At 39.6% G+C, this 22819-nt stretch overlaps 1 protein-coding gene across 1 annotated transcript in view; it reads right to left on the bottom strand.

Moving 5' to 3' along the window:
• Positions 1-291: 291 nt before the first annotated feature.
• The window catches only part of KLHL2 (kelch like family member 2), a 109119-nt gene continuing 86591 nt past the window's right edge, over positions 292-22819 (bottom strand). The window contains exons 6-12 of the mRNA XM_044681683.1: positions 16423-16540; positions 12447-12644; positions 11395-11496; positions 8633-8761; positions 8236-8376; positions 2184-2327; positions 292-1436 (exon numbers count right to left, since the gene is read on the bottom strand). Of these exons, the coding sequence (XP_044537618.1) occupies positions 1408-1436; positions 2184-2327; positions 8236-8376; positions 8633-8761; positions 11395-11496; positions 12447-12644; positions 16423-16540 (861 nt within the window). The 3' untranslated portion in view covers positions 292-1407. The remainder of the gene's footprint in view (positions 1437-2183; positions 2328-8235; positions 8377-8632; positions 8762-11394; positions 11497-12446; positions 12645-16422; positions 16541-22819) is intronic.

Below are 22819 nucleotides of genomic sequence, written 5' to 3' on the forward strand. Positions count from 1 at the left end.
CCCATTGATTCCTTCCCTTCTCTGAAGAAGCGCAAACATTTCAAACATATACCTTATCAAATCCCTGAGAAATGTTTCTGCTTAAGTGACCTGATTCTCTTTTGGGGAAACATCAATTAGACTTTCTAATTGCCAACTCAGTAGCCCTGTTTGTAAGTTTCCTTCAGCAATGGCTTAAAACGCAAAGTTATATAAGAGCAGAAAACTGGATGGAAACCAAATAGAACTTTTACTTACAAACTGTTAAAATAAAAGAGAGATGCTTTAACAAAATAAATCAAAGCCATTATGAAACAAAAAATTTACAAACTTTTATTCAAAGATAACAGTTCAAGAGGACAAATTTTGGTCATTTTTAAAGGGAATTTATATGAGAATCTTCTCAGGAAAAGAAAATTTGATCCACAAACATGGCCACACACAGAATGTTCTCTCTCTGTTAATAGCAGCTAAATGTACACACACAGAAATTATTCATAAAACCATGCAAATTCAGTTGAGTTCCATACATTCATTATATTCATCAAAAACCTGCAATTATGCTCATGCCATAGAGTCACTTTTTGAGAAAACAGAAACAAAACTCAATTACACCAAAAACATAAACAAGATTAAATCAAAGTAAGTCATAAATAAGCATGACTGATATTTTATTTCCAAATGTTTGGCATTACACTTATTCAAGTGTTTCCCACCATTTCCGTTCCTCAGAAGTGGCATTTGTAAGTGTTCAGCATTGTTAAATATCAAAAAATACAACTCTGTTTTACAATGTAGTATATACTGGCAGAATTCAAAGTCCTGGGCCAATTATAAATAGTATAATCAAGTTTCGAACATTTTCAAAGGAAAGCAATCTAGACACATATGTATATATGCACACAACTCATCATAGTCACTGAATCAAAGATGTTTTATAAAAGCAAACGGTTTGATCTCCCTGCCAGTGGGTATTCCAGATGGAGGCTTCCACACCCATTCAAAGCTTTACAGTTTGTGGAGCTCCTGATTTCCTGGGGAGGAAACAATAAAGACAAAATCTACTTTGACCAGAACGCACATCACTTTTTTCCTTCTTCACAGAACAATCCACAGTCATCGGTTGTTTGACACTGATTGGTCTTTAGGAAAGCAATTTTTGTCTGAAAACTTGATAATAATAAATACTGTGGTCCATACATCTTGTTAAAAATTCAGTCAGCTGCTGCTCAGTGCAGAAAACTCCTACACAGCGCTTCGATCTAGGATAATCTTCAGCGTCTGATGCCTTTAATGGCAGACGAACTTATCTTCTACTGAGACTCAAAGTGCAGCCATGAGTAGAGAAGTGTTAGACCCCAAGTCACTTCAAAAATACTTGTGGAAGCCTGTTTCCAGAGGATAAGTAAGTAGAAATCCCTCTTCTGTTCATAATGGTTTATCAATAACTGTAACACCTGGCAGAAGGAAGGAGGAAAGAAAATTGAAGACGAGGGCAGCACTCTCAGACAATCCCAATCTCTCTTAAAATCATCAAAGAGAAAACCATAAGAAAAATAAGGTTCCCAACTCTGAGGTCAGTTCTCTATTTTATTCATTACACACTAAGTTCAGATGTGATTACTGTTACTTAAAAACCCTTACCTTTTGTTTTAGAATTGATATTCTAAGGCTAGGCAACTGGGGTTAAGTGACTTGCCCAGGGTCACACAGCTAGGAAGTGTCTGAGGTCAAATTTGAACCCAGGAACCTCTGGACTCCAGTCATGACTCTCTATCCACTCTGCTACTTAGCTGCCCCATATTGTTATTATTATTTTTTAATTACATGAAATGCAATTTGAAGAGGGGCTTTTTAGATTTCTATGTGTAAAATGTCCAATGACTGAGTGGTACCATAAACAGAATTGGAGTTTGAATCTTGCCTTATAGATTTACTGGTTGTGTGACTGAGCAAATAAGTTGCTTAACCTCACTCATCCTCAGTTTCTTCATCTATAAAATGAGGGCAAAAACAGAACCGTCATCACAGAGCTGTTGAGAGGATCAAACGAGATGACACATGTAAAGTGTTTTTCAAGCCTTAAAGTACTATGTAAAATGCTAGTTATCATTAATATCATCATCATCTTAATTGCATATTAAATCTCAAAAAAAGCTTCTATAACCTTAGAGTAGAGCGGAAAGAAAGTGGATGATTGTTACCTGCATAACTTCTCCCTGTGCTCATACAAGATGACACCACTGTCCATTTATCCGTTGTTGGGTTATAATACTCCACTGATGCCAAGTTACAGGAACCATCGTCACCTCCAACTACATACAATAGGCCATTAACAGCACAAACACCTTTAAAATGGTAAAGGGGGTACAAAAATGAAGAAGAGTCAGAATCTTAGATGGGAAGATAATTTGTTTCCCTGGAGAAAAGCTAGTTTAGAAAATGAATGACCTCAGAGACCTTTTGATATGAGGAAGGCCTTTCTTCTACTAAAAAATTAATAGTAGATGACTTCTCTGCTTTTTAGTTTAACACCTAAGGGCAGTTTGTTGGTTTTTCTTTTCTTAAAGTGCATTTAATATCCTTTAAAAAGGTTCAGCACTCCCATGGCTGGCACTTAAGGGCAATAGAGAGTTTAAATTAAGAAAGATCTAGATCTAACGGATGATCCCCAGGTTCTTGCAGACTAATTTACTAAGTCATTATAGAGTCCAAAAATAGGAACAAGAATCGATGTGAGCCTGGATCTTACTTGAAAGAGTGAAAGGATCTCTTTAGAGCAGCTGAAGTAGATGCCCTCCTGGACATCTGGCTACAGATAATCCAAACACAGTTTATTATGAAATCAAAATCTGGTTACCTTAGACCTGTTTACATATTGTGACAGCAATAAAGAGGGAACTAGAAGCAAAAACCAGATAGGTACTGGCTTGTCCTTAGCTTCTCTTTTATTTATGAAAAACAGAGTGATTTCCCAGCTGTTTAAAGGCTGAGTATTTCCCCATGAAAAATATTCATTCAGATTCAAGAAAGAGAAAAGGGGAAATTTCTTTCCTATATAAATCCAACATGATTTCATTTTCTAGCTATTCCCCTGTTCCCCTAAAGCCAGGGAGAAAATGGGTTTAAGTTTCATAGAAATTGATTGCAAGACTTTTATTTGGCCTTTTTTCCCCTTTGATATAAGGAACAGTTCTCTAAGAGATTATAGGGAAAGGAATCATGGAGAAAGAGAGGTGATATAAAAATAAAGAGAGCAATGAAAATTATTTTAAAGCTAAAACCGAAGGCAGCAAGTTGGCTCAGTGGATTGAGAGCTAGAGATAGAAGGTCCTGGGTTTAAATCTTGTCTCAGACACTTCCTAGCTGTGTGATCCTGGACTCCCAGTTTCTTAGCCCTTACTATTCTTCTACCCTAGATCCAACACACAGGATTGGTTTTAAGATGGCAGATAAGAATTAAAAAAAACAAAACAGTTAACATCTTCCCCTGTGAAATCCATTGACTCCCACTAAATTCTGTCATTCTTGGAACTCTATACTCTCCTATTCCCTGGCATAATCAACCAATCATTCAATCAACATTTATCAAGTGCCTATAATGTACCTGGGGAATACAAGAAGAGGCAAAAGAAAGTTCCTGCCCTCAATGAGTTTATAATCTAATGGAAAGTCACTGGGATTCTAGTAGCAGTTTATTTCAGGCGATGGAAGAGTGGCAAATACAGACATAGATATAATGGAAAACAGTTGTTCTGAGAAGAAAACAGTGCATCTTTTGGGGAAGTTAATGCTTCACTATTTCAAGGGTCTATGATGTCATGGGCGTGGGTGCTCCCCTCTATGCAGGCTATCAAATGAACACAAGTGAGTAATCCACAGCAAATCCCCCTGACAAGAGTGACTCATGAAAATCCTTTTATCTGCGGAGTGCTATCATGTACTTAATGTTACAGAAAAGGAAAAAATAAAAAATAAAAACCACTGAAGATGCCCTGATGCTTCACATAAACAAACTGCCCATTTACTGTCCCTCAGATTCAAGGCCTGGATCTGTTCTTGTTCTAACTCCTACCCCTCTCCACAGGGGCTGTTAAAAAGCGGGACAAAGCTCCCTGAGAGCCTTCAGCCCCCTCATCACCCAGGAGCCCGCGGGTCCCTCAGAGACCTCCAAAGCCCAGGCCATGTAGAAACAAGAATCCCAGCCTCTGCTTAAAGACCTAACCTTTCCCCTTCTCTGGGGGTCCGCTCCACCTTGGGATGGATTTAACGGTGACAAAGTTGTTCCTGACATCAACCCAAATCTGTCTCTTAGTGGTTTTTCACTTTGCTACTTTGAGACCAAGGAGAAAGAAGTCTGCATGTGGTGAATCCATGATGATAGCTACCATGTCCCCTCTAGGTCTTATCCTAGCTTGGCTTTAAGATCTTTGGGTCAATCTCCCACCTCCTATTTTCTAGTGCTTTCATTATCTTCATCAATCCCTTTGAGAAGTTCTCTATCTCCAAATCTCTCTCAAAATGTGGCCAACACCAAAAGCATGACTTATACTAATTTTCTTTATATTTATTATGGATATACATGGACAAATATATGTATATACACACATATATTAGATATATACAAGGGGTGCATATAAATACATATAACACTAGTATACACACATAAACATATATATGTGCGCATGGCACCATGTGTATTTATAGCACAAATGTGTACAAACACACAGGTACATATAAACATTACTACACATGCGTGTTTGTAGGCAGGTGTGTGTGTACAAACACATGCATGCATTTCTACAGGTACAGTCAATAACTTGGCAAACATTTATCAAGTGCCTCTTATGTGCCAGGCACTGTGCTCTGGGAAAACAAAAAGAGGCAAAACGCCAATCGTTGCCCTTCAAGAAGCTTACAGTCTAACGGAGGAGGAGACAACGTGGAAACAAATGTAGATAAAACAAGCTCTGGAGAGGATAAATAGAAAATAACTAACAGCAGGGAGGTCCTAGAATGGAGGGGTTGGGGAAGGCTTCTGATAAAAGGTGGGAGTTTAGCTGGAACTTAAAGGGAGTCCAGGAGGCTAGGAACGGGAGCAGAGGAGGGAGAATGCAACAGCAGGATAAAATGCCTGGAGCTGAGAGAGAGTCGCAGATAAAGTAAGTATGGACTGAAATAAAAACTTAAAGAAACACTTTAAGATGGTTAGCCAGGAGGTCAGTGTCAATGGATTAAGGCATGAGTATTAAGAAGTAAGGGATAAGGGGACCAGAAAGAGGACTAGGAGAGGGTTGAAGGCCACATGGAGCAATCTGTATTAGATCCTGGAAGCATTAGGGAATCCCGGGAGTTTCCTGAGTAGCAGGGGACAGGATCAGACCTATATTTTAGGAAAATTATTTTAGTCACTGTATGGAGGATGGTTTAGAGTGGGGAGACTGGAGCCTGGCAGAGTCACTTACAGGTTATTGCAATAGTCCAGGCAAGAGGGGAGGAGGATTTTTATCAGGGAGGCGACAGTGTCAGAGGGCAGAAGGGATGTATCGCAGAGATGCTGCATCAAGATCTTGGCAACAGCTTGAATGAGGATGGAGGTTAGGACAGGGAGAAGTCCAGGATGACCCTTGGGTTGTGAGCCTGGGATGACAGTGATGCCCTATACAGTGACAGAGAATAGGAGATGGGAAAGGTTTGGGAGGGGAGTGAGGGAGGGGAAGAGTTCTGCCTTAGATACAATGAGTATAAATTGTCTACTGAAACATATTCTTGTCTTCCTTGTTAAAATGCAATCTCTTTTAGAGAAGGCATTGTTCTATTCTTTGTATTTCTATCTGCACAGAGTAGGTGATTAATAAATGCTTGCTGATTCACTGATTCTGGTCAATCAATGGTTAAGAGATGGTAGAGGAATAATCCCCCCTGCCTTGTTTTGGGCACGATGTCTCTTTAATCAAGCCTAGGAGAACATTTGATGTCTTGGCTGTCCTGTCCCTCTGCTGATGGCTGCTGTCCAATTTCGATCTTTCTTACAGGGACTGTTGTTTAGCTAAGCCTTTCTCTTCCTTTATTAGGAAAATTGATTTTTCTCAACCCAAAGTGAGAGCTTTACTTTTATAATTATTACATTTTTTTAAAACTCAAGTTGGGCATTTTTCTAACCAGTTTTTCTGGACTCAGGTTCTATCATTAACACAGCTATTCTATCTTCAAGTCTTGCGTCATCTGCAGGTTTAATAAGCAGGCCATCTAAGTATTCGTTTAAGTTACTAAAAATGTTCTGAATCATAGAGATCTAAAGCACTCTGTTATTTCCCCTCGACTTTCTATTGGTTATGCACATAGTTTCTCTCATCATGCTTCTTGCTAGAGGATTTGGGTAAATTTTGGAAGATAAGAAAAAATAGAGAAAAGTAATTTATGTATAAAGAGAATTTACTTATTTTTATATTTACAGAGAGAAAAATATATACAAGATCATCTTAACTCTTAAGACTCATGTTTCATTTTTGATTCACGCTGAGCCTGTCATCCATTTAAACTTCCAGATAATTTTTCAGACTTAAAGCTTATCTTTCCTTCATCTTATATTTGTGAAGTTGCTTTTCAGAATCCAATAATAAATCTTTATCTGTATACTTATTAAATTTCTTCTCATTAGATTAAGCTAAAAGCTCCAACCCAGCAAGAGCTTTCTGGATCTTAGCCCTCCTAGCTTTGTCTTATTTGCACATTTGATGAACAACATGTTAAAAAGATGGTGGCTCAGAAAGGGAAATGGATTTCTGAACCATAACTTAAAAGATGGCAATAAGGGGCTCTTGGGCAGGAGTGAAGGACATCTAGGCTAGTTAGAATGCATTTTCCTGATGTTTTGTAAGACTAATCAAAAAGTCTTTAAAATAAAAAAGAAAGAGAAAGGAGAAAATTGCTAATGTGCATTTAGCAAACTAGACATCAGAGAGAATAGCTATATTGAAAGAAAGAGTACGAGTTCACAAGGGACAAAACCCAAGAATGAAGTCAGTAGTAATCTATGGGTTCAAATGTTTATATACAAATAATCAATGTTTGGGGAGAAAAGCAAGAGAACTAGAGGTTCTAAAATAAGGATCTTTGACCTCAGTATCACTGAGACTTAATGGGATGAAATCTATGACGAGAGTATGGCTCTATATTGGTCTACCTTGTTCAAAAGTAAAAGAATAGGTAAAAGATAAAAAATGTTGTATATTAGAAAGGTAAACTGGTGGGTGGAGGTTTGGGAATCAGAGCTGATGAGAATGAGGGATAGCATTTGGGTGAAGAGCAGATGAAAGAAAAATAGATCATTTCATCATCAGATGATCATTATCAACTACCTGGATGGAAAGAGGGAATCAATAAGAAGTCCTGGGAACAGATCATAAACCTGGCACAATGGCATCGAATAAGGGATTCTGATTATCCAGAACTCTGCCAGAGAGCAGCCACTAAGAGCTTTAGGATCCTGATGGTGCTTTCATCTGTAACAAGGTGACAGAATCATCTAGTCTAGATCTGATTTTCATTTACCTGGGAGAGGTTACTGTGGTAGAAATGATAAAAACCTTGGGTGAAAGTGGCCACTCTTTGATAGAACTTGTATAGAACTTGTATAGAAGAGGAAAAAAGCCAGGTATGGTCTGAAGGCATCCTAGGTTTGCAGAGAGCAGACTTCAAAAGGAACAAAGGAAGGTGAGGTAGTAACCTATGGATGGACATTTTTATAAGGGAAGTCAACTCCTGGGATATGAGAAATTTAAGAATGGAACTCTGAGGATCCAAAGTGAAAAATTCCAATGAGGAAGGGAAAAAAAAGATAAGACTTATCTAAAGAGTCTGATGGGAATGCACGGGGAACTCGCCTCTAACGTAGATTTCAAAAATATAAGTACAGAAGACAGAAAGTGAGGGCAGATAACAGAAGACAAATAGAAGGGCATGGCAATATTCTTTCTTGAAATCAATTTTCTCTACTTTGTTTTTGCTCTTATTTTCTTAAAAACCCTAAACTTTGTTCATTTATGGCCTCTGTTTTATCCCTACAAGTACCAGACTAACTGATAACTGTTACCTCTAATCAGTGTTACTACTTTTATTGGGGGAAAATCATCCCTCGGACACATTATGAGCATGTTGGATTTTTCACATAATAAATCACGAGCCCTATTAGTAAAAAACCTTCAAGTTAACCACATCGAAGACTCCCCTGCTCTTAAAAATAGAATAAAGTACCTGCGTTTCTTCTGCACATGTTCATATCTGCCACTTGTCTCCACGCATTGGTGGTGGGATCATACACCTCCACACTTTTTCTTACTAACGGTCCGTCGTGACCTCCCACAGCATAGAGTAAGTTGTTTAACACGCCAACCCCTACGGAACACAAACACAAGTGAGCGGCAGCCCGGCCGCGAGAGAAACGGCGATCCCCCAGGGACCTCGACGGCCCTGGCCGTGGATCTGACAGGAGGGAACCAAAGCGAAGGAGAGGACCCACAGCAGACACCTGGAAAGCGAGGAGGTGTCCCCAACGCTGGCCTTCTGCCATTTCTCTCGGGAGGTACAAGGTGTCGGCGGATCACGCCGCAGCCACCCTCGGGTGCCGGGGCCCCGTCGGGCTCCCACGTACCTGCCCCACTCCTGCGAGTGCTCATTTCTGCTATGTAGCTCCACTCGTTGGTGGCCGAGTTATAACACTCCACGGTGCTGAGGCACTGGCGGGACGCTCCGTCGTAACCCCCCACGGCGTATAACAGACCTGGAAGCAGGGTCACAAGCGAGCCCGATTAGTCAAAGTCACTGGGATGATTCAGAAAGGCTCATAGCCATTGTTCTCCCTCTTGCTAATGCACGCAGTCCATTTTGTATGAAGAGCTTTAAAGCATTGTCTGGGAATAACATCGCTTCTTACAGAAGAAGGGATGAAGACTCGGCGGATTGAGAGCTGGCCTGGAGAAAGGAGGTCCTGAGTTCAAATGTGGCCTTGCACCCTTCCTATCTATAAGACCCTGGGCAAGTCACTTAGTCCCGATGGCCCAGTCCTTTTCCTTCTTCTTCTGCTTTGGAACTGATACACAGTATTGATTCTAAAGCGAAAGGTAAGTGTTAAAAAAAAAAAGATGGAGAAATGATCAAAGGATCAGGGATGGAGAGCTGGAAATGACTTCAGAGGGTATCTAGTCAAATCTCATTTTACAGATGAGGAAACTGAGGCATGGGGAAGAGAAATGATTTGTCCAAGGTGATCAGTGAGTTGATGAGCATTTTTTATGGGCTACTACATGGCAGGCACTGTGCCAAGTGTGAAGGCTGCAGAGGAGGACAAGAAATGGTCCCTCCCTTCAAGGAGCTCCATGGTCCAAGGTCAATAGGGAGATAACAAGGTATAGACACAATAAACTGGGGACTGACTCAGGGAAGGCACCAACAGGGCTAATAACAGGCTTCTTGGAGAGGGCTGAGTCTCAAAGGCAGCCAGAGAAGCCAGGAGTCAAAGATGGGGAGGGGAGAGGGCATTCCAGACATGACAGACACCGGAGGAAAATTCCTGGAGTTGGGGGATGGAGAGTCATGTGAGAGGAACAGCAGGAAGGTGGGTGTTGAGTCACTGGATCACTGACATCATGGAGGGAGGCAGGATTTGATCCCAGGTCCTCTGACTCTTTCAAAGTTTTCCAGAATTAGGTTCTAAGCCAAACTTTTGGCCCTACCTCCCACCAGTCCCTTTTTGGCACGACATGTTCCAGTCAAGCCGACTATCCATTCCTCTGATCTGGTCCTGCCCTCTCTGGCCCTCGCCTTATTCACGCACGTCCCCCACTTCTAAAAGGCACAGAACATCACCTCCATCCCTGCCAGCACCAAATACAATCTCTGCCAGATGGGATTTTTCCCTGTCTGCAAGATCCATTGTCCTTCAAGAAACCTTCCCTGATCTCTGCTCAGATAGAAATGATCTTTCCTTCCTCAGATATCCAACAATGCCCTTTTTGGCTGTCTCTTTTGAACTTAATATATTCTGCTTTGTGGAGAGCAGCTAGGAGGTGCAGGAGATTAAGCCTGGATCTGGAAACAAGAAGGCCTGAGTTCACATCCTGCATCAGACACTTGTGCACTGTGTGACCTTGGGCAAGTTATTTAACCTGCTTCTGTCTCGGTTTCCTCAACAGGATTTTTGCGAGGATAAAATATTTATAAAGAGTTCTGCACAACCTAATGTGTTATATGATTGATAGTTATTATTATCTCTCAGAGACGGTGTTTTGCCCTTGGAAGGTAATCAATAAAAAAAATTCACTGAATTAAACTGATAGCCTAATAAAACTCCGTATTGGGATGGCTTGCAGGTGGTGTTGTCCTAGGGGCGGCAATCTATTTTTTCATCAATGATCTGGATGATAGAAAGTTTGCAAATTACACTTTTGCCATTAGGAGGGAGATGAGCACCACGAAAAAGGAAATTAAAAACCAAAGTGATCTTAGTCAAATGGAGAACATTTCAAAACAATGCTGAATAAGGCCTGGCCTGGATCGTGGAAGGCATTCCAAGTATGAAGGAAAAACACAAAGCATAAATCTGCTCTTGGACAAAATAAGAAGCAATGAGAAATATGGCGGGGCATCTAGGTAGTAGAGTGGATATTGCTCCAGGCTTGGTGTCAGGAGGACCTCGGTTCAAATCTGGCCGTAGATACTTCCTACTTGTGTGACCCAGGGCAGGCAGGCAGACAGACAGGAAGGAAGGAAGCCTTGCCTTTGTTGGGAGGATCATTTGGAATTTGGACTCATTACCACTTGACTTTTCCTAAAAGGTTCTTCTCTTCACCAGTAATAGTAGCATTTGGCATAATGGAAACAGCACCAGTCTCTGTAAGGCAGGACATTACACTGTGTAACAGTTCTGTCCTTTGAGGAAGACCTACATCTCTAAGCCTCAGTTTCCTCATCTGTAAAATAAGAGGGTTGAAAAAAAATGGCCTCTGAGAGCCTTTATGGCTCTTGAGTTTTTGATCCTATCATCTCTACAGTTCTTTATCACTCTCAAAAAAACTATATGAGGGGCAGCTGGGCTAGCTCAGTGGATTGAGAGCCAGGCCTAGAGACGGGAGGTCCTAGGTTCAAATCTGGCCTCAGACACTTCCCAGCTGTGTGACTCTGGGCAAGTCTCTTGACCCCCATTGCCCACCCTTACCACTCTTCCACCTATGAGCTAATACACAGAAGTTAAGGGTTTAAAAAAAAACCAAAAAAAAAACCAAAAAAAAAACTATATGACTCAAATTCCAAATTCTAGCATACGGATGATCCCATTGACCCACCTCTACATGTGAGGAAGCCATGTACCTAGCAACTGAGAGTGAATGCTCAAGTGAAAGAATTACCAGTACTTACCTCCAACAACCCCTACACCAACACTGCTCCTTCTTGTATTCATTGGGGCTACATGAAACCATTCATTAGCCTTCATGTTATATGCTTCTACAGATGACAAACCTGTAATAAAACCCAAAACATCATTATTCTTTCTAAATTTCAAAAGGCAAACATAACCACCTGCATACTATTAGGGCTTTATTTCTTCTAAAATTAAAAAAAAAGAATTCTACTTTTTAATATAAATTGTTTTCATGGCCTTTTAAATTAGTCATACTAATTACGATAATATGAAGAGAAAAAAAAATAACAACCATTATGTGTTGAACAGGAATTATTTCTTTTTCATGAAAGCATATATCCAAAGCTATTAACTTATTGATTTAGCTCATCGATTTATCAAAGCCAGGAACTTTTAATACAAACATATATATGTGCATATATATATAAAACCAAGTTTAAATAGTTATTGTGAATAGAAATATGGCCTTGAGAGTTAAGAGGTTCCTCTTAATACTACACGCTAGGTGACCCTAAATGGGTTATTTAATCATTGGGTACTCCAGGCAACTCTCTAGAATTACAAATTCCAGATAAGATACAGATCTTAGATGAGTTTTCTCATTGGGTTTTTTTTTTACACTCATGTAACCAGAGTCCCAGATCAAAATAGGCAAACAGACATGGTATAGAGAGCAAAGGGCGGGCTTGGAGGTCAGAAGACCTGGTTCAGTTCTTCTCTTAGGTACAATAGTGGTTGTCGGTTAAGCTGTCAGTGACCACCCAGCAATTTTCTAAGATTATTAGGTATAGACTAGTTGTTGGTCTGTCTTTATGGAGGAAATCATACATCTGGGCCAAAAAAAAAATAATAAATAAAGTACATATCATCAGTATTCTTAGAAGATTATTTGGGGAAATCCTTGTCGTATTTCTAAACAATAAGAAAAAAAAATGGAATCTTCTAAAATATCAAAATTCTTAGTTTGATATTACTCATTCAGTTGGACTGAGTTGTCAAAGGATGTGAATTGACAAAGCAAAAGAGAAAAGAGCAGGATAAAGTTTACCTGTACTTCCATCAAATCCACCAACTGCATACAACAAGCCATTTAACACAGCAGCTCCCAGAGTGCTCCTCCGATCTCGCATGTTAGCGACGCTGGTCCATTGATCTTTGATCGGATCGTAGGAATCCACAGTTCGAACCCTTAATGAGCCATTGAAACCGCCCACAGCAAAAACAAGGCCAGCCATGTAGACCATACCTGGGATAGGAAAACATCCATGAGGACTACCTAATCCCCAATGGACCACGACTGAATGAATATTGCTCCTGGTTTGTACATGATATCCAATGAGACACTGGCTGAACGTGTCTGAAGAATTACTCCTCACCTGTATATATATCTATAATTATAGAGGTTTTTATTCCTTTGTGGGTTTAATACAAGATACAAAATATTGTGGTGTGGATTTCTGGCACCATTTGATTAATGTGACTTTTTCAAGAATGTATAAACTTAAAATTATTTCTTGTTATTCCTTTTGAACCTGAATTACCCCTTCTATTTTGAATCTCTTAATGTATTTTTATAGTGATTTTTACTATATTTTTATACTATGCCATCATGCATCATGGTAGAAGCTCAGGAACAAACAAGGCATGCTCTTAGAGAAGATATGTCTACAGCTCACAGTGTCACAACATTGATTTTTCTAAAATACTACTCTGATGATATCATTATCTCATTCGAAAAGGTTCTTACCAACAAGAATCTTTTGCTCTGGCCAAAGAGTTTATTTATGTGTCGGGCACTGGGGATACAATTAGTAAAAAGACAGTCCCTACCCTCGAGGAGCTTATAATTTAAATCAATCCATAAAGCCTTCCTTGACCATTCCAGTGAGTCATGACCTCTCTCATTATAGTATTGATGCTAACATAATTTATGTGCAATTATTTATGTCTCATGACATTTTTCTATTATCTTAAATAATTTTTTAAATCTTTTCCTTGATTTCTCAAATATTTATATCTTTTTTCCCCAAATAGATTTCATACTCTAGTGGACTAAGCCTTAAGATATCCTGTCCTCGTTTATTCCACAAATATTTCATTGCCTGACATGTTATCATGTGCTAGACACTTGGAGAGTGCAAGATGTGGGTTGGTAAACCACAAGTCTGTTGTTCCTGTTTTCTCCCAGACCCAGAGGGCAAGATGGCTATCCTCAGGCCTGTAGTTCTCAAAGTGCAATCTGACTGCTGTGATATTGATAATAACAGGTCTAATAAATGAAACAACAAAGACTGGGTGAGGGTGGAAGGCTTGGGAAATCCCTAGGCTAATGAACTGAGCTTATCCCACCTCTACAAGACTAAAATGAGATCAGAAGATAATTTCTGACTCAAGTATAAATTCGATTTAAGTGAGGCAGAGCTATGTAAAATCATCAGCCTCCCTCTTTATTCCAGTCATCAAAGTCCAGTGGCAAGGCAAAAGTCTGGACAGCTGCGATGGCTCAGGATGCAGTGGATGGCCTTGGCTTCCTCAATGGCTAACCAAGCTCTAAGTGCTCTGCAGCACCTCCTTCCAGTAAGTCATGACTACTGGAACAAATTGTTCTCATCCACCCATTCCAGTGGGGGAAGTCTTCACATATGTGGGGTAGTCACCTCCATCACTCACTGAGGACCTAATTTAGCATGCCTGCTGAGATACCCCGAGAAGGGCTTAGCAAGCCCTCACACCAGAGGTACTGGTCTTCCCTGAACATCCTTTACACCGGCAGAGTATTTATTGCGTTCTTAGTGGAAAACCTTTTATTTCCTGTTTTAATATCCCTATTTGCTTCCTATTTTAATAACCCCTGTTGTCGCTGCCTTCTTTGCTGTTGTATGCAACAAGGGAAGTGGATGTAGTCCAAAAGACCCCTTCTGGGACCTGGCTGAGTGTCCTTGCCCCCAAAAGTTCCCTGGGTATTTAATTTTGTACATTTCCAAACATCATTCTGGGACAGGGTCTCTTAGGTTTCACCAGACTGCCCCCCCAAAAAATAAAATAATGGTTATAAGAACCCTTAGTGTAGAGTAAACCTCTTCTCATGTAGTCCAGTACTTTATGGAGCAGCCTGGTCCAGGCAGAAAGACTTTGGGACTTGTCTCATCTGTGCCACAGACTGGCCGTGTTAGCTTCAACAAGTTATTTAATAGCTGTGTGCCTCAGTTTCTTCATCTGCCAAATGAGAATAGTAGCTATTACATTTACCTTGCAGGGTTGCTGTGAGAACTAAATGAAGCAACGTATGTGAAGGTATTTTGTTGTTGTTCACGTCAGACTCTCCAAGAACCCATGTGGGATATTTTTGGTAAAGATCCTAGGATGCTTTGCCATTTCCTTCTCCAGCTCATTTTACAGATGAGGAAACTGAGGCAAACAGGATTAAGTGATCTACTCAGAGTCACAGGGCTAGGAAGTATCTGAGATCAGATGTGAACTCAAGTCTTCCTGATTCCAGGCCTGGCATTCTATCTACCATGCCACCTAGTTGTTCCTTGAAGGTATTTTTAAAAGCCATAAAAATGCAAGATCTCTTCCTGAAGAACTTTACCTCTTTCTCGGACTTCCTGCTCAGGGACGCCCTAGCTAGTCATTACACTGGTACCTGTAACTCATACGGTATTCAGTGTGCCAACGCCTGCCATATAATATAGCAGATGCCTGTTGTAACCTGTACACTCCTGCACACAAATGGAATCATGCCTCATTCAAATGTGCTGCTGGCTAAAATGCTAGCAATAGAAAAGCATTAAAACCCATTTCAGTGGAGAGCATAAATTCCTAAAGTTCTGTATGCAGGGTTGGTATTCAGGGATAGGGGAGACAATTTTTTTTAATAAAACCCTTACCTTCCACCTCTGAATCAATACTATATACTGATTCCAAAGGAGAAGAGCAGAAAAGGCTAGGCAATGGGGGCTAGGTGACCTATCCAGGATCATACAGCTAGGAAATGTCTGAGGCCACATTTGAACCCAGGACCTCTAGTCTCTTGGCCTGTTCTCAATCCACTAAGCCACCTAGTGGTCCCTGGGAGGCAAATTTTAAAAGAGCCCCTATTGCTGCTACCTTCTCAGACATCATAAGCAACAAGAAATAAGGGAAACGAGTCCAAATGACCCCTTCTGAACCTGGCTAAGTGTTTCTGTCTCCATAAATTTCCAAATCTTATAGCAAGAGTAGCTCCTATTATTTGATCAGTCTCTCATTAACTTCCTCACTTTATACCAAATGGCACTTGTTTTGTTATTTTTCAGTTGTTTCAGTCCTATCTGGATCTTCACAACTCTGTTTAGGTTGGTTTTTTTTTTTTGCAAAGATACTGGTGTGGTTTGTTAATTTACTTTTTGAGCTCATTTTATAGATGGGGAAATTGAGGCAAACAGAATTAAGGGACTTGCCCAGGGTCACACAGCTAATTGACACCTGGTGTCTATTTGAACTCAGAAAGAGGAGTCTTCAGGATATCACCCCAGAGCTCTATCCATTGGACCATCTATGACTCTTAGATGGCACTTAGGATCAGTGGAAACAGGGAACAAGGAAGAGATGAAGATGAGACAATGTTAGAGGGAATTAGAGAAGACACTGAGTTACCATTTGATCCATTAAAAATTTTAATAAAGGTTTTCTACTGGTGAGTCTTTCTAAGATGGCCAAGTCCCTTTGGACTGGATCACCTTCTCTATGTAAGATAATGAGGGTGGAATAAGGTTGGGAAGGTGAAAAGGAAAAGAGGACTTTCTAAACCACTATTTAATAAACACCAAATTGGAGAGGGAGGTAGATTAGGACTAAAAGCCCGCAGGCAGCAAAGAATTTCAGAAACCGTGATGAGTTTCTGATCCTTCAAGCAAAAGAAGGTTCTGAGTCAAAACAACAACAGCATGTAGTCAACTCTTACAAGTATCCATGTGGTACCCAAAGTGTGTTTTATTCCCTAAAGATGAGGATGGGTGCTCGGGAGCACCAGCTATCCTTACCTGCTCTACATCGCCTGGAAGGCAACTCGGCGACTTGATGCCATCTCTCCTCTTTGAAGTCGTAGCACTCCACACTTCGAATAGCTTTTGGGGCTTGACCTCCAACCACCACCATCAACTACAAAGGGACAAGCATAAAAACAGCTCTTTACAATCATCTAGTCACTGATTTTTACATGTCCTGCACAAGGTTTGGGGTAGAGTGTTGTGATAATGAGCGTGGAATAAGGTTGGGAAGGGGAAAAGGAATGGAGGGCCTTCTAAAGCAATATTTAATAAACATCAAATTGGAGAGGGAGGTAGATCAGGACTAAAAGCCTGCAGGCAGCAAAGAATTTCAGAAACTGTGATGAGTTTCTGATCCTTCAAGCAAAAGCAGGTTCTGAGCCAAAACAACAACAGCATGTAGTCAACTCTGACAAGTATCCATGTGATACCCAAAGTGCATTTTATTTCCTAAGGATGAGGATGGGTGCTTTGAAGGCTAAATCAGCAGATGAATGTGAAAACGACAGATTTGGACTGGAGTAGGGAGGTAAAAGGTCTAGGAGGATAAAGGAAATAAAAGCCAAAGAAAGGAGACAGGAAATTAAAAAACAAAACCAAAAAGCAAAAAAACTAGATGAAGCAGAAATGGGGGTCGACAATTTATGGAATCCCAACTGGTGGAGAGACTTTCTAAGTTCCCATGAGACAAAGGACAGAGACTTTTAGGAAGCATAATGACCACAGACACAGTAGCTGAATCTCTGAGTCTATATGAAGGCATCAAACATATTCAATCCTATTCAAGCAAGTATTCACAAGAACCAGGATTCACTTTGTTATTGTGCTAGGGACCAGGGTGGGGAAGGTGTTGGGGGAGAGGGGAATAAAATGTAAAAGGCCTTGGGTTCTTTTTTTTTTTTTTTTTTTACATTTTTAAACCCTTAACTTCTGTGTATTGGCTCCTAGGTGGAAAAGTGGTAAGGGTGGGCAATGGGGGTCAAGTGACTTGCCCAGGGTCACACAGCTGGGAAGTGTCTGAGGCCAGATTTGAACCCAGGACCTCTCATCTCTAGGCCTGACTCTCAAACCACTGAGCTACCCAGCTGCCCAAGGCTTTGGTTTTTGTCTTCATGTTGATTACAAATCACAAGATACACACCTGGGAGAAAAAGAATAATATAAGATGATATATAATAAATATGTACTATGGGATACCAGGAAAGGCTTTTTGGAGGACTATACCTTAAAGAAAAGGGATAAGATTAGGCCTTGTGGAGGCCCAGATCTTATCTGATTTGGAAACAAACTAGTTTTCCTTTTACAGAGATGTTTATACATTTTCTGATGACTCTTGAGAAAAAAAAGAATGCCGAAAGAGAAATTATTAATGTAAGTTATATCATTGTAAAGGATGTCAAGGAACTTGGGGAAATAGGACAAAACAAAATTAAAAACTAGAGGGCTACAGAGTCACATATACGGCAACGTCTGAACACTGACAATTTTTTGAGTGCTTACCATTGTATTCAGGATTATGAGATAAGGGAGAAATAAAAGATTTATATTTCCTAAGAAAAAAGGAGTCATTATCTCAGATCACTGATATGATGAGTGAAAACTGCTTATTTCTGCAAATCAGAATCTAGGCAATTGAAGGAAATTTCAAGGTACTCGAAGAAAAAGGTGAAAGACAGCTAAAGTATAAAAAATGTGTAGGTCCTAATATTCTAGCATTGAATGCAAATAAATATAATGAGACGAGGTGGTATGTTGTCCCTGCAAAACGGGAGAGACAGGTTCCCTGAAATTATAGAATTCTACCTAATTGTGTGATCAACTGAATTGTGGAATTATATATCCTTTGGCGTTCCAAATGTATGTCTGCTTGGCAGTTTAGATTTAGTAGGAAGGCACTGATACACTATAAATGTATACATTAGTTGGAGATTGATGTTTTTTCTTTAGGAAATAAATTCAGACATGCATAAAATGTTAATGCTAATACAGTCATTGATTTTACTCCTCACAAAAAGGAGGAAAAAAGCCAACACTTTCGTCTATTAAGAACAATAAAATGGTAGCACTATTTATATATATATGTATACATACATACATATACACACACACACATTTTTCTAGGCATGTAGGAGAGGCACTAAAAGTCTGAGAGTCTGTGAGTCAAAGTATACAGCAATAATGAGATTAGAAGAAATAACTTTAGAGAAAAAATGAGAACAGTGATAATTGCATGAGGTGAGGAGTTTATGCTTAAAATTCACTTTAATAACACCAACAAGCAATTGTTAGAAACCTTGAAACTCTAATCTCTCAAAATTTCACAGGATCCCAGTTTGAAGAACACATACGAATGGTGGTGGTGTGGGGAGAGAAGGAAAGTGGAAACTCAGCTACTGAAAAGCTCGTAAAAGTGGGATGGTATTATGAACAAAAAGCCACAAATGAAACAAACTTGATAGAGAGATAAGTAAGGGATTTAAGATCTCTTGAATGTTTCTTCCTAGACTCCCTCCAGTAACCTCCATGAAACTGTTTCTTCATTTCTTGAAGAGCAAGTCATAATTGGTAATAATAGCAACAATGAATAATGTATAGTGCTTTAAAGCTTTACAGAGTATTAATTAGCAATGAGATATATGTATGTTTGTATATATATATTTATATATATACACATAGAAAGTGAGAGAGAGAGAGGGAGGAAGAGGAAGAGAGAGAAAGAGAGAGAGAGAGAGAGAGAGAGAGAGAGAGAGAGAGAGAGACAGAGAGACAGAGAGACAGAGAGACAGAGAGAGAGACAGAGAGCAAGCACCTAAGGATTGTGAAGGACTTATCCCATTTGATCCCCAAAACAATGCTGAGAGAGAGGTTCTATTATCATCCCCATCTGACAGATGAAGAAAGAGGCAGAGTTTAAGAAACATGCTTGGGGTTATTCTGCTAGTAAGTATCTAAGGCTGGATTTGAATGCAGGTCTCCCTGATACAAAGTCCAGAGCATTATCTATTGCATTTCCCTTCCCTTTCACATCTATAGTAACAATTTCAGTGACTTGGGCAGATAAGAATTTACATGTACACAGCAATAAAATGTATCTCTATTTGTAGAATATTTACAAGTCCTAGAGAGAGCAGTGGATTCAATAATGTGGAAAGAAAAAAAAAAGCAGTAAAAAGCATGGTATAGGTGAAGATGCTGAAAGCAAAGGAAAAACCATGGCTCATAAAACAACCCCCAGGATTTAGGGGTGAAGATAAAAACAAAAACAAAAACAAAAATGAAGGTTTGAGATAAGTGAAAGTACTCAGGGTCAGATAGGTGGAACAGTAATAGACTAGGCCCAGAAACAGAAGGTCCTGGGTTCAAATGTGGCCTCAGCCACTTCCTAGCTCTGTGGCTCAAGGCAAACCACTCAATCCCTGTTTGCCTAGCCCTTGCCACTCTGTCTTAAAATTGCTACTAAGACAGAATTTTTTTTCCTTAAGTACTCATTCAAATGACTGTGGTGGGGCCAGTGCAAATACTTGCCCCACAATTCAACAAACAAGAAGAACCCTAAACAGCTACAAAAAATATCAAATAAATTCAGATAAAAATAATAATAAAGCTGTACTAAAAGTAAGGCAGAACTATCTTTAGATAGAACCCTGAAATATTGCCCTTGGCATTCATTTCACCAGGAGACTTCTTGCTAGTAGGCACTGGCTCATTACCCTGACACCTCTAAGGGTGGGAAGTCTCTTTTTTTTAAGTCTCTTAAGACTACCCTAGAGAGGACAAACTGGGCTCCTTATGGAGGACAAACTCTCAAGATGGGCTCAGATACACACACACAGATGTAACAGAACTGAGTTTGGAGCAAATTCCCAGAGACAGATGGGAAAATGCTACAGTCCAAAAGCAGGAAACACCAAGAAGGCAGCAGTTCTCTCTGCTCTCAGAAATATCAGACCAGCAATCGAGCCTGGAAACTGGGGTCCCCAAATAGGAGAGATAGAGAGCACCTGGAATGGAGCAAACCTCTATGGCTTATTAATAGTGCATTATAAGAATATTCTCCAAGTTCAGGAAAGCAAGAATGAAGGAATGAAGAGATCCGTTAGCTCCGTGGTTCAGATAAACTCATCAAAGATTACACTCACTTTGAGCAATTCATAAATAGGATTCAAACAGACCAGATGACCAAGATTTATTTAAAGAAAAAGAAAGAGAGAAGAGGAGAGAGGGGAGAAGAGGGAGAGGAGAGGAAAGGGGAGAGAGAATTTGTGAAAGCTAGAACAGACAGTTCAAATCAAAGTACTATTTAAGTGACAAGGAAATGCTAGAAATGAGAGGTGACTAGAACAAGGAAGAATTCACTTGAAAAGGCCTTTGGCTTAAAACTACAGCCAGTAAAAATGAATTAAATGTCAGAAAAGGAGTTAAGGAGGATCCTTTGCAAATAGAGAATGAAAAATGCTAGTCAATGGTGGGGAGGCAGGCAAGAAATAGGCTAAATTTAAATTGGCCAAGAAATGGAATATTTTCCTTAAACTTGGTTTTTGCAAGAATGAAAAAAAAATGTTTAAGATAGTAAATAATATAGATGCAATGAACACTTGAAAGGTTAACTACTGAAAAAAAAAAGCAGGTAAGGGAATATTTAGAAAAGGGGAACATTTACAAAATTAGCAGACAGCATTCATACTAAGATATTAAGAGGACTAGTACTTCCTGGGCTACTCAGAATAATTTTTGGAGAATTTGGAGAATTGAGAGACCAGAAAACTTGAAAATGGCAAACACTGGTCTTTAAAAATGGAGGAGAAGTGAATGCCTTGAAACCACCTTTTGGTAAGAATGCTGCTCTTTTGGGGACCAAATGGATAATTCATTAGTGTTGGGAATTTATCTGTAACTTATCATCTCAGGAACTTGAAGTCCTGAGAGATAAGTTAGAACTTGAATCCTGGCCTGCTGTGTGTTAAATCATAGTGTCTCCAAGACTATTTATTTTTTTGGTTTCTATTTTGTTTTTAAACCCTTACTTTCTGTCTTAGTATCAATTCTAAGACGGAAGAGTGGCAAGGGCTAGGCAATTGGGGTTAAGTGACTTACCCAGGGTCATAAAGCTAGGAAGTATCTGAGGCCAGATTTGAACCTACGTCCTCATAACTTCAGGCCTGCTGCTCTATCCACTGTGCTAACTAGCTGCCCCTCTTTGGCTATTTATTAAATGTGTAAATAAATATTTCAAGGAGGGGAAAATCTCACTAATCTTTAGGCAATAACACAATTATGAATAAAAGGAAGCATGTCCAATACAATTATAAGTAGTACCAAAACTCATTGGTCAAATTAACCAACGATTTCTTTCTGGCTTAGCAACATACTTGAAATTTTATTCAGAATACAATATGTCAGAGGGCTGGAATTTATAAAAGAATTAATCAGGAGATAGTGCTGAAGTCCAGCTCTAATTTAAAATATTTATTAACGCTCTAGAAAGATGAATAAACAACACATTGGCAAAATCACTGGATGATTCTAAGTTAGAAGTATTGTTAATATCAGGGAGACAGAAAAAAGTATCAAAAGAGACTCTTAGGAACTAAAAAATGGATAAAACTACCACCATGAAATTTAATTTGAGAAGAAAAATGAATACATTAAAGAGAAACTATCTAAAACACTGAATTTATTGAGACAGCAATTCCAGAGGGGATAGTTAATAATCACACACACAAAAATAAGAAAAGATAACAATGGACAAAAAAATTAACACATATTTTTTAATGTCATACAGGCATACATGACCAAAAAGGTCATAAAAGGAGGAAATGAATCAAAGATTCTCCCCACTATTCTAGTAAGGTCATTCCCCAAGATGTGCCCTAACGGGCTGCGGCTTGGGTATCAAGAAGATTCAGATGGAGTGAAGAGATTCCCACAGGGACAAAGAAAGCTGAGAAGGGGGTTGTTTATGAGGAAAAATCAAAGCAGTAAAATATGAACAGTTTTGTTAAGGAGGAAGAAATGAAAGAGGACAGCTGAGGAGCACAGATTTAAAGCTGAAAGGACTCTGGGAGATTAGCTAGCTCAACTCCTTCAATTGAAAAATAAGGAAACTGAGGCCTGGAGAAAAAGAGGGAGTAGAGGAGAAACTTGCCCAGGTGACTTGCCCAAGTTCATAGAGAACAAAGCAGTGGAGCAGGGATTCAAAGCCAGTTTGAACTGATAATTAAATTTCTAAAATGCTTGAAAATCGGGAAAGGCAGAATAAAGGTAGATGAATTGATTAATAAAGGAAAATGTCTGTCCCAACAATAAGGAAGGAAGGAAGGAAGGAAGGAAGGAAGGAAGGAAGGAAGGAAGGAAGGAAGGAAGGAAGGAAGGAAGGAAGGAAGGGAGGGAG

The sequence above is a fragment of the Gracilinanus agilis genome, chromosome 6, assembly GCF_016433145.1.
Source record: "Gracilinanus agilis isolate LMUSP501 chromosome 6, AgileGrace, whole genome shotgun sequence".
NCBI lineage: Eukaryota > Metazoa > Chordata > Mammalia > Didelphimorphia > Didelphidae > Gracilinanus > Gracilinanus agilis.